This window comes from Ptychodera flava, chromosome 7 (genome assembly GCF_041260155.1).
Source record: "Ptychodera flava strain L36383 chromosome 7, AS_Pfla_20210202, whole genome shotgun sequence".
NCBI classification, from domain to species: Eukaryota; Metazoa; Hemichordata; class Enteropneusta; family Ptychoderidae; genus Ptychodera; species Ptychodera flava.
In genome coordinates, this window is record NC_091934.1 from 8037488 (window position 1) to 8052984 (window position 15497).

Consider the following 15497-nt stretch of genomic DNA (forward strand, 5'->3'; position numbering starts at 1 on the left):
TCCCGAACTCTAATACAGATGTTCCATCCGTCTGATTGCTCAGAAAAAGTAAGACGTGATGTAACATTTTTTGAGTGCCAACTTCGCAGTTATGATAAAAGGACTCGTACTCAGTACGGACCTTGGCATTTTTTACGCCAAATTTTTGCGGCAATTTACATACACCATCCGGGCCACGATCATTTGCTCTGATCTCGGAGATAAAGACAATGTATGAAAGATTTTAATCTCATCTAAAATTAATAAATCAATTAGTTCAAATATGCACAGAATGAGTTGTGAAGATCGTGATTTTTTAGAGAATTTGTAATCATGGTGTACAACCATTCTTGTCGTGCTATAAATGTATATCTTACACCGCGATTCTGTTACAGTGGATCCGTTGAATTGAAAAACGCCGTGACAAACACTGGAATGAAAAACATACTCTTTTGTACCAAAAATTTACACCACGTATAGGTAGAAGTATTTGAATCGTCTTATCCACTGAGATGAGTTACCGATGAATTGACGGACCAATAATCTGTTGTGACCAAGGATGTTTGCTTCCATAAAAGAGGGCTTTTCATCCTGCTACAGTGATGATACAGGAATTATTCACTGAATGGCGATTTCTATCGAATCTTTAATGCAAAGAAGGAAATGAACCGTGTCGATTCCCTGATAAAAATTGCATCAACGGCTTAACGATGTCTTTGTCTCAGCTCTGCTCGCATTATGGCGAGACTGACCTTTGAAAATACAATAACGAATTTCTCTAAGTCATTTCAGTCGGACCAGAGCACAGATGCCCTTGATTTACATTTCACTTCACGTTTTTACCTCCCGGTACGCAGTTTCTATGACGATATTTCTATGCTTATGTACCGTCCGGTTCCTCGGTTTTTACCCGTACGTTAATAGCCCATGTGACGTACACTGTCACTGAACATGGCGAGTACCTGGCGCCGTATCGGACATTCGTGTCCCGAATTCCAAGCCATGTACATCAAACCTAGACAGCGGTACGTTGCAATTGAAAAACAGAAGTAGACCAAGAAACATCAGACATACTTACCACTTTTTCTTCTTCTGCTTTGGTTACAAGGATCGCACAGGCTATGGAAAGCAGGAGTAAAATTTTCATGGTTGCCTCTCTCTAAGGGTAGACGTCGAAGGGACGTCGTCTAAGTACAGTAGTGTAGGGTCCACTGATGCGTGTGACTGGCCAAGTACGTCCGGTGCCCTTTAAACCCAACCGCCTGCAAATTACGAACAAACAAACCACGTGTGAATATTGGTCGAAGCCGTTCGAATAATCTGTTCGTGAGTCTTTAATTAAACGCGCTGTTTGCCTAAAGACTTTACACTCGGAGACTCGCGATTTGTCTTTACGTTATGAAATTAAATTTGCAAAATTTGTCCAGTCATCAGCGACAAGGACGAGGTGGGGGCGGAAACGAGAGTTGTTGACGTGACTGCCCAAATCAAGATTTTCAGATATCTGGAAGTGCGTCGTTTTCGCGCTCGAACGATAATTGATGGTCGCGACTCACTCCGAATCCGATGGTCTTGCTGCCGTCAACTGCGTATGACACAGAGAGTAAAAGAAATTTGAAGAAATTGAGCGGCGAATGAGAATGTCTTGAAGTAGGATAAAGAGAGTCGACTAATATTGGCTCTGCACTCACACACAGAGTGGTTACCAGGTACTGCGCACGCTCATTAATGACTCACAGGTTTATTCCGAATAAGGCACCATCAAGCAAAGTAAGGTCTCCATTACGACAGCAAATCGATTTTCCATCACTACACTGTCACTCGCGTCATTCAGAAATCAGTAATCATGGCAGGGCGTGGCGTCAAATAATCAACATATTACATTCAACTGCAGCGCAAGTTTGGCGCGCAAGGATTTGGGCGATACCATCTGTCACCCCGCTGATTAAGTCGCCTACCGAACGCCAGATCGTGAAAGGCTCTGGAGTTGTCTTCAATATTGATATCATCGGAACATTCAGAATCTACATCGTCAAAACTTACTTGACGGTAATCTGTGCGAAAAGCAAGCATATTCAGATTTCTTCGAAGTACGGCCCGACCGGAGCTGCTGGGCCGGCAGCTGAATTAACAGACACACGAAAATTATACTCCGCAAGTTTCCAATTTCGCGATTACGGTAAACCAAAGAAAAGCGGATTAGACTTTAGAAACCATTGAGAAATAAATCCTATTAGCAATGTCAATTAAATATTGGTCAGTTAATAAAACTTCGAGGGTTTTGTAGAATATTAACAGATCTTGTATTTTTTTCTGTTTTAATACAAACCTTCTATTTGTCAATTTCGAAAATTAATAATGTATCACTCCGCGAGGATAACAGTTCTATAAGCTTGTAATTAGATGCTCACTGATAGTGACGACTTTAAAAGAAATTCTCTTCAGTTTGAAGGAACTATTTTGTACATGAGACCTGTGGATGAACTATAGGATACTACCTTGACGTTATCTCTGTAGTTCATGTTCAAAGCTAATATGAAATAAGTATGGGTAGTTCAAATTCTAGCAAGGCTTAACCCCTATCCCACAACTGTCAAAATTTTCAACGAAGCATCTTCTTCACAACGAACATCAAAACCCTGATACTCCGACAGATATCATCGTCGCGAATTATTCGGGGAGGGATGGGGGTGTCAAGTCAGTTTTCGGCGAACTGCAATTTAGCAGAATCTCTTCTCACGTTGTCTTGGATTGATCAAAAGCCCAGTCGTCATTTTTTTCGGAAATAAGCTGAACTGTCAAGTTTAACTCACCTGTAGGCGTGACACTAGCTACAATTTCATCGGTATCCCAATAACAGCTTTGTTCGTTGAAGTGCACGTGTGATTAAAATACATAAAGCCACTTACAAAAAGTCGGCCCATAGTCGGAAATGATAAAAGGGAAAAAATAATTTACCGCCACGGAAAACAGGATTCTTAGCGGCTTCCGTTGAAGAAAACGATAGTCAAAAATGACATGACAGTGATCTCAGGAATTGGAAAAATAGCAGTTCTGTAAAAGACGTGAAAATCAGGAGAGGGTTCATTTGACTGACGAACACGTACGAATTATGAAAACATGCGAAGGGATTTCCTGACTTTTCCCTTTCCTTTGGAAAAAATAATTTATATTGTATAAGAAAGAAATGGAACGCATTTCAGGGTCTACTAACTTCCCTTGTGAATATCCACATAGACTCGGGATCACACGGGAAGTCTACCCGCACGATTTGCCTTACCGAAGCCAGCTCTTTGGTTTTGAAAAGGAAGAAAAACCACCGTATTACCAAGTTATGTTTATTTGAGAGCCCTGACTGTTGGACTGAACTACGGGTTACGATTTGCACTACTGTGTTTGCACCGAGTAACGGATCCGGGAGGACACAGTCATCCTTGTCACGCAAGATCTCGAAAGAGACGTCTTGAGAAGCCGTGCTCAGGGCATGCGCGCAATGTGTACGTCGTTTGAACACGTGATCAAAATGCCAATCAAAGTCAACTAAAAAGGGACTGAAAAGAATAATAGTAATACAAGCTATGTCCACCGCCCATAAACATATTAATTCTGCAGGTACATAGATTAAAAAAATCGATGTATCGTTCCGCGAAGAGGGCTGCTGTATGCATAACGGGTGGATCCTCATGATATGGTGACAAGCGCGGATGAATACAAAATACGAGGGTGGATCCCTCAGTCGAAAATTATGCCAAAATCGACTTATCGAGCAACGACGTTACATAGATACTTCAACTCTTGTCTCGAAAGTCATTAGCGTTAAAATAAAACAACTAGATGAGACAGATTTTCGAAGCCAGGTAGTTTTTTATGATCCTTTTTGTGTGTGTGATGCCATCAGCGCGATGGAAATCTCACGCCCACACGATGATGTACACTCATCATACTCTGGTATAGTAGTGCAACCCCTCTCACCTCGCGTTCGGTTTCTCAACCGAAATCATTATTACTATCAACCCGGAAATTACTCTTATTAAGTATTCCATACCGTTTTACAAATAACAACGCCCTTTCTGATATGCGGCTGGGGTGATCGCGTCTGCATGACTTCGATCAGTTTCGATAGTTTAATTTGAACCAATCACCTGGAAATACGAGTATAATGGCGCAAAGGAAGAAATTGATCTGCGGGGTTTGTTAATATTTGATTTGGCACACACTAAGGGCCTGATAATATCGGTGTCATATTCACAGAATTTACATTAGGACTATCATCTCTTGTTGTTATGGCGACAATTGTGTAACGACAATATTGTATTATTCAACGCACAGACAAGGAGAAAAAAACTGTTGTCTGTGTTCAACGTGAATAAAAAATATGCAAAAATATTCCATCGTAGGACATTTCTTTTTACGAGCCTGAACGAAGCTTGATTGAGGTAGTGTTGTTATTACATTTTTTACCGTCTTGCGACAACTTGGGGCCAAGATATGAATGATAAGGTTACCTACAATAAATGATGAATGATCACAGTCTTGCGTTCGATAATTTAACAAAGCCATGCCACTAATCAAACAAGCAATCAAGATGGTCATATGAATTGATGTTGTGTTATATGATATAATATCCTGTGACAGTTCTCCCTGCGTGCGAGTACCTGGAATATCACTGGGAACTTCTCTAACGCGAGTGCCCGACTCGCGCCGGAGCATCGACCCGCGCTTCCTTCAAACGCGCGAAATTTACTACCGTACGCAGAGAAACGCAGAGCCAGTGCGCGGTTTCAACGACTCGCGAACCCGTGCTATAGAGTGAACGCTGAAGGTAAACCAGTCCGTCAGTCATATGAAAGATTATAAACGCTGGAAATGTCCATCAGTCCCTGAGAGAGGTTGAAACACTCACATTTACCAACCTCTTCAACGTTATATTGTCCTAAAGAATCACCTATCCTAAAAATATTTCCGCAGTTGCTCTCCAAAGTACGGATATTTTTGGATATCAGGAAAAGCATTTTCAAGCTGAGGCTGTCGAGGGAAATGTACTCAGTTTTTACACGAAATGTATTACAAGAACTCGTCGCCTCGATTTTGAATGGGGAAATATATCTTCATGTTAGCAAACTCTAATCTGAGTAATTACTCTATGATAAATACAGAACCAGTAAAATGCTGACTCAAGTACAGACTGTATCAATACTTCCATTTTATTTTTTCTTCATCGGATGGTATGCTGTGCTTAGCGACGGTAAAGAGGCGTTGTGAAGAAGACTGTTGCTATGGAACAAGGCCTAGTTACATAATCTGCGAGGGGTACTTGCTACGGACGGTTGTACATACAAGTAAAGCTCTAAATTGCTAATAGGGACAGTTATGGGGGAAAAATCGAAAATGTACATTTAAATTTCCTTCAGTGTTTATATCATAGGTATTATCGTTTTTCTATATATGATTCTGTTCCGTGGCTTGGCGAGCAAGGCATTCGTAGGTTTTAAAACTATTCCTCCTAAGTTCCATCTTTCTGTGTCCCTGGTACCGTTCTCTCTCTCTCTCTCTCTCTCTCTCTCTCTCTCTCTCTCTCTCTCTCTCTCTCTCTCTCTCTCTCTCTCCTCTCTCTCTCTCTCTCTCTCTCTCTCTCTCTCTCTCTCTCTCTCTCTCTCTCTCTCTCTCTCTCTCTCTCTCTCTCTCTCTCATAAAGCTAATTTCAGGAAAGTAAATAAAACTGCGAATTAGTTCTACCCCTGATCGAAAAATGTCACTTGTATCATTTATCTATTTCCATCATTGTGTCCATCAGTCTATTTCTATCTGGCTCTTGGCTTGAACAGCCGTTCGAACACGCCATCTAACATCGTACCAAAGCTAGGACTGAAACTCTAACTCATGTTTGCCTTCTTACAACTCTGAAAGGAATCAAAGCTAGGAACTTTTCTTCCAATCAGTGAAGTCCTTTCCTTCTCTAACACTTCGTTAATCAGAAAAACATTGGCCGGACAAAGCTTGTACAGCCGTGCATTGAAAAAAGACAGTAGGCCTAGGCCTATGATGATAACAAAGGCGCGGGGAAGTTAAAAGCCATCATCAGCGACGAACACAAGTTGTAGGAGCGATTCGGCAGTACAGATGCCACTTTACTGTTTACCAAAAAGAAAGTCTCATTACTGAGGTACCTTCATGGTCAAACACAAAGGTTATTACTATCTAAAGCTCTGTGAAATATCAACGCCTGGAAATAGACACAGCGGTTTTGCGCATGCGCTACACCAATTTTAAATACGGGTCTAATCTGTAGATTTATTGATAAAATTCATTCCGAAGTGTAACGCAATAGCCCTCCAATGTTCACAATACAAACTCATTTTCCGTGAATGTGTATGAATATTAGAAATCTGACGGTAAATCAAAGTCTATTTAATCTTAGAATAGAGAAAGGGTGTTACTTAGTGTTTGGGTAAGCCTTTTATGTCGCGGTAACGTGCGGTATCCCACTATATCCGTGATTTTCAGAAGGTAAGGTCAATTTTCCATTAACCCTGCGTTTTCCCAGTGCGACGCCGGGACTCAGTACCGACAACAGTGCGTTTGCTCTCTCCAGCTTGAATGTGTGCGTTCTCTGGGGCTGTTCCATCCTGTTATCGCGAAAACTCAGTTGGTCTGGGAGCAACTCGTGAGTAACTACATGCAGTGATGTTGGGCGACAACTTTCGGTTAAGCCGCAGTTGGCCTCCTATATCCGGCCGTATGAAAAAAAATTTCACACTTGTTTGTCATTCACTTTTGTTAATTCTTCTGTTGATTGGATTTCACACTATCCGCGTAGAAACTGGAAATCATTAATGCTATGTTCATTAATTGTTCCTTCATTAGTGTGGAAATTTTAAGTTTACGAAACAAATTACGATATCTCCCATCATATAACAAATGATTAAGTACTCTGATGGGAAAATTACATCGTCGGAATGTTCATATTTTCATAAACAATTTGTGAATATGATATGAGCGGTCCATTCGAGATTAATTTATCACTGAAAGTGACACACCGTGAACACAGATTACGTCATGCTGAATCCAATTCACTCTATAGTTCTCCATAAAAAAACAACAAAAATTGAAATCATGTTGAAAGAAAAGAACCGTCTATGTTCCACTCAAAAGCGTTCTGAAACGTCATGACAAATTTCGCAGACTTTAATGACATGGACAGTAAAAAAGTATTGTCTGTATATATTAAATTCGGCGTGTTAGGAGGAAAATTGCCCTCTCGATGACATAAAGTCCGTCGGATTACAAGAAATGTTGACCTTATTATTCAACTTGCTCGACCGCCGTTGATGTATCTGTGTCAAACAACGAAAAGATGGTCACTGCCAATTTTTCATCATCCCTGCCTACTCTGAAATATCTCTTCGTCAACATTGATAAAGAGATGGATAGCATAGCTGTTGTGTGGTACCGCGGTTCTTAAAAATAGCGGTCGATCTCCCCAGAATATCGGTAATACTGTGTCTACATCGGGGTTACTTTGTTCGCAGACTTCGCTGTACCATAGATCCAGTCTTATGTTTAACATGACCATGATCAGCCTTGCAGGAAATAATACAAAAAAATTCTAAAAGCTTCGGATTTTTCTTAAAAATATTCTAGCCGGCATCGGCTTTCTTCATGCAAGACATCAAGGCGACACTGCCTGTATCAGTTGGTATGGCAACGCGATCCAGGATGCGGGGAACACACAGCGTGTATGTCCATTTCATACTAACTTATCAGATTTGCAATGATTTTGTAGTATTGTCCGCTTTTTTTTCTATGGCAAATAGGGAGAAATCTAGTGGATTATCTGCCTGTTGTTGGATAGCTACAGACTGACCGGGGAAACAAAATCAAATTCGAACTGGCATGGACTGTCTCCACAAATACATCACATTGTTAAAGTTGAGAGTTTCTTGTTCAAAAACGTTCGCTACGCTCTATCAGTTAGTCCCGTTCATGAAAAAGATATCATTCTCACTGATCTAAGTGTAAACAAAATAAAAAAAAACTACCTGCGTTTATTAGAGAGCTGAATATAATCAGCGGCTAAATTACTTTTCACTTTCGTTTATTGGTTCTTTAATCACCACTCATAAAACTTTAACTGCAATTTACTAACAGCAAGTTGGTATTATAATATTTAATAATTGATCGCTACTTTGCTGACCTGTATAAAAGTTTTACCTTTCAATTGAGAAACTTTTTATCTGGGGCGCGGTTTCTCTTTATTCGTACATGTAAGATATACACTGAGCTCATGGCAGGACTCGGTTGTGACGACATCAATGATAGCCAGCGGAAACTCGCCGTAGTCGTGTGTTATCTCCTACTGGACATGTCTGCGTAAAATATCAAGCACATTTCCTGTACACTTGAAGTGAATCGACATTTTCAATATTTTATGAATTATCATGACAATGAAATTATTCGGCACGCCATCACCGGGTTTCAACACAAAGCGTATGTATCATAAAACACAGGTGTGAACTTCTGTGAAACATGCTTACAGTTGAGGAATAGTGTTAATTTGGCCGATGGTTACGTCTTTGAGTGATAGATTCCATAGAAGTCACGTCTCCATGCTGGCGAACAAGTCTGACTACGGAATAGGTTTTACAAGAGACTAAAGTCCTGTATCATGGAAGCTCACAGTAATGCCAAGAGGAATTGAAAAGTTCGTTGCAAGCCTTCATAATCTCACATAAACGACAAGTTAATACAGCACAGCAAAAACAGAGAAAAAAGTCCTCGCTCGGTATTTTTATAATAGTTCCCTGTCAACTGTACATAGAAGAAATCTTCAAACCATATCAACCCGTAGCACAAATTGTATTGAAGCTTTACAAGCACAAAATGGCTATTTAGTCAACCGAGATCAACTTTCCTCGATCCTTATTTTACACCTGTGGTCCCCCCCCCCCCCCGCCCACGTCCGCCGTAAATATATGAATCAAGTACATTTTATTAATCAAGTTTTGCATTCGTTTCAAGAAGTTCAGAAGAAAAAACGTTAAGCATTTTATTTTCCTTGTCCTGGCTTCTGAAGGGTGCTCCTATGCGTCTGTGTCAAGATGCGAATGTCACCGAAATAGGAAATGCAAACTGCTGCTTAGCGGTAACACGCTACTTCAGCGGAGCATAAGTGCACATCTGCACAATCGAAGTGGTTGGGCGATTATTTCAATTGCTCGAGCATTATGGCATTATAGCGTGTAGTATTTTTGCTGCCCATATATATGCGAGGGCGGGCCAAAACGTTATAAAGCCTGACTATGCTACCACGTTTCAACGTAAAATTGTTGAGTATTAATAAAACGGGACAAGATGTTCGCTGAAATTAATACATGCTTAAGCCGAGAACTTGAAGATAGCATTCTGATACACGGTGGTGTCCTATGATGGGAAAGCGTGATGTAGTTTAGTAACAGCGATCAGAGACCCCTGTAATAACAAGGCTTTTTCAGCTATCGACGGCTCTGCCTTATGAACCCATTTATCCCATAATATCTGTAACAAATTGGTATCATATTTTTATAAGATAACCATCTTACGAGGGATGATGACATTTTCTCATTTCCACCAAAGAAATAACAAACAAAAGTAGGATTTATTGGCGTCTCTGCTATCTCACATAACGTTCAGTGATTTGTATCATATTTTGGTTGGGCACCCGTCCAACTTGAATGAAACCGTTCTCGTCCCGCGAAAGGGCTAGTGACGTAGTACCGGGCATGGCTAATGATTCGCTGGGGGAAATGCGCATAGAGTAACATTTTCGTCTCAGCAATTTTACATCCAAACCATCGGCAAATTACCCGTTGGGGAAAGCCCGCAGTCCACCTTTCCAGCGCCATTTCCGATGTCGCGGAATCAAATGACTTAATATTGGCAATTTTCTGCCTGTTTTCGGGTCATTCTACCTCTCAATGTAAGAAAGAACACAAAAACAGTGCGTCTCCCTTCATCTTGGGAGACAGCAAACATGATATCGTCTGCAAATACAAGAACGTTGACACCGAGGAACAGGTAGCTCAAAATTCGTCCACGCTACCGCAGACAAGTCTGCGAGGTCATTTAAATATCAAAGAGTTCCATGAGCTCCCTGTTTCTAATGGTACTCTGTTTTCAGTTGACAGAACACGGCTGATATAGGAAGCAACAGCTTTCGTGTTTCATGATGTCACTCGATAAGGTGGTGAGTGAATCTTTAAACAGAGTATGCAACCCTAGAACACGTATGAAGATCACTTAGTCATGTCTTCGGTGAAAGTTTTTGCTCAAGTGAAGTTTTCTGACGGTTGATTTTTCCAAGAGCGGAAACGCGTTTTTACTTGGTTTGCGCGATGTTATGTGTGCGTTAACGCGCTCTCCGAAAACCAGTTTCAGGATCATTCCAGACGTCTTCGCGCTTCTTAAACCATTGGTGCGCGTTAACGCGGAAGACATCGAAAAGTGTACGCGATTACATGCGTTTGTACGTATGTAGGTAACATCTTGTAATCAATTTGCGAGGCGCTTACACAAACAATTGAACTATTTCCTCGGGATATTTCCTCTTTTTGGGCAAATAATGATTTCTTTATGAATAGATATTACATAACGGACAAAAAAGGCTACTCCGTGCAACGATGTTCTCCGTTATCGCACCAAAAGGACTCAAATATTTATTTATCGTATGCGACGTACGATCACGCCAAAATTATAAGTTGGCTCCCTCCCTATAATAATCCTGAATATTTGTAGATACATGTATATCGAAATTGATGACGTAGCCGTTGGGCATGCAGTTGCGTTATCGGAAGCTGAACTTTGGCTGGCGAATTGGCCACAAAACGACTGAAATTACTGGTATACATTAATTGGAATTGCTGCCGTGTGTTTTAATGAAAGATTAATATGCCTCATGAAAATGCTTTTAGCTATTTCCGTGTTTTCTTGAAATCCACACTCACCTCTGTCGACAGTTATGAAAAATGGTCGTGATACGATATTTTATGCCAGCACCTATGCAACAGGAGTGCCTGATACGAATTTTAAACATTGCATGTCATTAATAGACGTTACTGTTCACAACATCAGGAAAGGACCGTGGAATAAAATGAAAATTACTGAAACAAGGCGTGTAACACTGAGGGCTGTTCTCCTATTTGATTTTAAGAAGTGGCGCCAAAGAAGGCGCGCGAAAAAGGTCAGAATGGATTTCACTGTAAACTCTTGGCCCGGGCTCCATTGAATATGTACGTTCGATTGGATTTTTCCCCTCGCCGAAAAACTACTAGAATTACATCCAGCGGCAAGATTTGGAGCTGTTACTATACGAGAGTCTTCGTTTGGCTAATCGTGACCGCCGAACGCTAGCCTGTATCAGTGTCAAAATACAGGATTATGAATTTTCATTGGCGGGCAGCGCACAATCAGAAGGCTGACGTGGTTGCCTACAGGAATATTATGCGGAGTGGGACGCATCCAATATTAATGCGGCTTTTACGGTGAACAGGGCAGAGACAATTCCCTGACATGTTTTTCTTTCAAGAACCCTGTGTATGTAAAACATTACTGACATAGCGCACGGGTGCCGCTGAACGAAAGACAAATATTTTGGGTTGTCTAGATGGTTTAAATTTGAATGGGATTCCGATTCTGTACAAGTTAGTCAAGCAAGGTAAATTAAAATTAGTTCTATTTTGCCAAATCTGCTCATTTTTATCCCAATTCTTCTCACACCAACAAAGACAGACACTGCCACACACAGAGACAGGTACAGACTATAAGATCCGTCGGTCGGAACGGTACACGGTTCGGATGTCGACCTCTGCAAAAGTGTATTTCACCGCAGCCCTAATTTGCGAATCTTGAGCAGACTTGTTGCTAAAATATTTCATGCTTTTTGATATAATTAGTTCGGCGCTTTTTCATGTCTAAGCTCAGGCTGTGAAACGTTGATGGAATGCATCTTGTTACAATTAATTTAAATTTTGATGGCAGCGTCACTTTCAGTTGCTTGTATTCACTTGCATATCACACGTGAAAAAAATCCCCAAAAATTATTTTCACGCGCGCGTTCAAGCAGCTGTTGAAGTAGTGATGAGTTAGCGTACAGTCAACTTATTTCTAAGACATATCCCGAGGTCATTCTCAGCTTTAGAATCGCGCTTTCTGACTTTCTAAGCAAATTTTCATGCCTCGAAAATTTTGAATCTGATAAGAAAAACTTCCAGCGGGTGCTTGCTGTAGAGTACCGATAATAGCCAGATTATCGAATAAGCCTTGATTGGGATCTTAAAGGCAAGGATACATTTTACGTCATGTTCCTAGGCCCATCTTCGGTTCCTCATCAGCCCAAATCAGTATTACCGCCGACGTCATCACTTTGAGAGCGTTACGTAAGCGTTTCTGAGTAACGAGGGATGGGTCTTTCCAATGCCAAGTATTTGAAGTATGTACGTGAAAGGGCAGCAGCAAGTTAACAGATGTCCTACGAATAAGATAGTCTCATTCTCATATTCTGTTTTCTCAACGAAAAATAACACTTCCCTATAAAAATGCCATTTTTCCGGACAGAATTTTCTTTTTTTTTAACTTTGAAATCATATCAAATTGTCCTGACTTCAACTATCCAATACAGCATATAAGCGTATGATGTCCAGTTGACGTAAGCTATTGTTCAAGCCTTGTCCATAGTTGCTCTTTCCTGTTCCCAGCGTCTGTAATATATTCGATCTTGAATTTGTTCAAAATTAATACACAGTTACGCTCTGAAGAAAGTGTCGTAACCATTTTTTGATGCGCTCCTCAAGACGCTCGTCATAATAGGAAAACCTTATATTGTGTTTTCGGTGGTTATTTGTGTGAAGTGAATGCGTTTCCGCTGACGTCATCAGTACCTCCCACTTACAAATGGATGGTGTGGGGCGACATTGTTGTTAACATCTTTCTTTTGTGTACTGCAAAGTTTTATTTGCTTGCTTTGCGTAAGAAGAAGTGAATAACTTTAAAGTCCTGTGTCAAGACAACGTGTATACCAAAGTAAGTTTTAACAAAACATTTTCACGTCAGTTCAGCTGCAAAAATATCTACCTTTGCACATGGCATTAATTCGCCTTTACAGTAAACATTTCATTTTTGTGACGAAAACGCCAAATACGTCACCATCCCTCTTCAAATAGCCGACATTATTTTTCTGTGGACGTCCGAAAGAAAGCAATTATGTATTAGAGTGACGTCATATGATAAATATTTGATAAGGAAATGCACGAACGGAAGTGAGGTATGACGGGACAGTGATGGCACGAAAAACGCTGGTGTGTTTCTCTGTCAAAGGGGTTCATCGCGTACTTTCTGCAGACCGCTCTAGTGCCACAGCGAAAACAAAAGAAATAACCAGTTTGACACATTCCAGCGGAAAATATAACCTCTCGTCTACAAAGCTATACGCTACCCTACATCCTTTCAGTGAACAATCGCAATACAAGAATCTGAGAGTAGAGGCAGCAGTCTTGTTTACTTGTGTGCTCTGAAGTGACCGTCCGCTTTGCAAAGACTCAGTGCAGGGTCGGTGACATTTCTTGCGCTAATGCGAACACATCTATTGGGCGGGCTTTCTAAAAAATTACATTTGCCCCAAGAGTTAGCCTATTTCTTCACTCCAGTCACCGGGGCTCGCTTATCTCTGTATTCGGTCTTTTTTGTAGAGAGAGGGAGAGAAGCGATATTAAAAACCCAAAGGGACGCATTATTTCGGCAGTACTTTGAACATGCTGCTCGGAGCTTTTTTCTGTCGATGAATACTTATTTTGCAGACGGCTACTTATATTCTAACCTATATTGTCGTTAATAAAGTGTAGTGTTTCATTGTAGGCGTTGACTCCATGCAATATCCCGAGAACACACCGGTACTTAGAAAAGAAAAACATTTTCGCTGAATATCGAATTAGCGGACGTCATATTTTTGGCGACATGACCATCAGAGAACCTTGATTAAATCAATCCACTCATTGGAAGCCCTCGGCTGTGTGAGTCGGTACTTTCCTCGACCCGAGTGTCGCGCCGACGAAACATTTTCGAAATAACACATATATTGAAGTTGGTATTTTTTGAAATTGAACTTTCAAATCTCTCGCTTTCGAATGGATGGTTGACTAAGCCCGTTATTGAAATTTTGATAGTGTGTATGGGATGTCAACTTCAATCGATCTGAAATACTGTAGCTGAGCTCATAATATTGAAGTTCCAATCAGAATGTGATATGTTTTGTTGGTGTCAAAAGTGACTTGAATATTACTTACTTCAACAGATTGTGCAAATACTTCATTGTCCACTTATTAGGATTTTGTGAATGTACGTTTCAGGCTGATTGGTTCATATCACTTGCCGCTGCCAAATTCTATTTATATTCAATACATGGGTTATCCATCCATTGAAAATGGCGCAACTTAGAGTTCTTAAATCTCGGGCACCAGAAACTGAAAAGAGAAATCTTTACCCTACGAAGAGCACGGATTTAGCATTACAAACGTTCCATGATAAGATCGTCATCATTCGACTGAATGTAACTCATAAGCTTGACTTAGGTATTCGAGTTCGATATGTTACTCAACCCCCGCTAGATGGAATCGTTGCGTAGAGTAGGTCCACTACAAAACTTGATAATTTCTTGTAAAGCATAACTGGATGTAAGTCTTAGGTAATTATTCATGCCCCACTGGGTTTGATATAAATATTCATAATCTCCAAATGTCGTGAACCACGGCACCCGGAAAAGTTCAACAAGTTGGAATTACTACCCGTCCTCTGAAGAAGTATCGAGTTCGCTCTTTGTAGCGGAGTTGATAAAAATTTCACCCGTTCCTAGAGGCAAAACACCGGGTGTTGTTCATCAAGTACACAAGTAACACACACCAAGTCAATGCATGTACATTAATTCACGTCTAGCCCTAGTACTCCTTGGCTGACTGCGAAACTCATTCGACTGACGGATTGGAAGTCTTCGGGGGACGGCGAGCCGGCACCAACGGTCGAGCAAATTGCGACACGACGTGTTTCCTAATCTGCGCCGATGTGACGGTGCACATATTTCATCCCGAGACGTAGGAAGAGAATGATTGATAGTAAATGTTTTCTAATGTAGAGAGTTTTACACCTGGGATTTATGAAAATTTCAAAAACATCGTTATAGACAAGTAAATTTTTGCGCGTGAGTCTGCATTGCGATTGAAAGCGCGGCGTGACCCAAACACCAGTGTCATCGGTCGTCTGCTCAGTTTTACGGTGGCGGTGTGCTGCAATTCTCTGGAAACAATACCATGTAGTGGTGAGTGGTCGGGAAAATGCAATGACAAATACCTCCTTTAGCCTTTTCCTTCGAAACAAGAAACACTCTTCTCTGAATTACAGCGAAGATATTGTCATATTGATTAGCGTGTTGGCTACAACTAAACAATCGTTGCCCTTTTGAATTGCTTCATCATATGGGTAAAAATGCGACAGGAAGG

The 15497-nt window shown here is 40.8% G+C and overlaps 1 protein-coding gene across 4 annotated transcripts in view; it reads right to left on the minus strand.

Moving 5' to 3' along the window:
- The window catches only part of LOC139136693 (uncharacterized), a 46109-nt gene that overhangs the window by 12635 nt on the left and 17977 nt on the right, over positions 1-15497 (minus strand). Inside the window, exons 1-2 of one of the 4 annotated variants that reach the window (XM_070704484.1) lie at positions 1717-1842; positions 1058-1241 (exon numbers count right to left, since the gene is read on the minus strand). In XM_070704484.1, coding sequence (XP_070560585.1) covers positions 1058-1126 — 69 coding nt within the window. In that variant the 5' untranslated portion in view covers positions 1127-1241; positions 1717-1842. Of the gene's footprint in view, positions 1-1057; positions 1242-1535; positions 1843-15497 lie in introns of those variants that run through there. The other 3 variants (XM_070704482.1, XM_070704483.1, XM_070704481.1) reach the window with 3 other exon arrangements.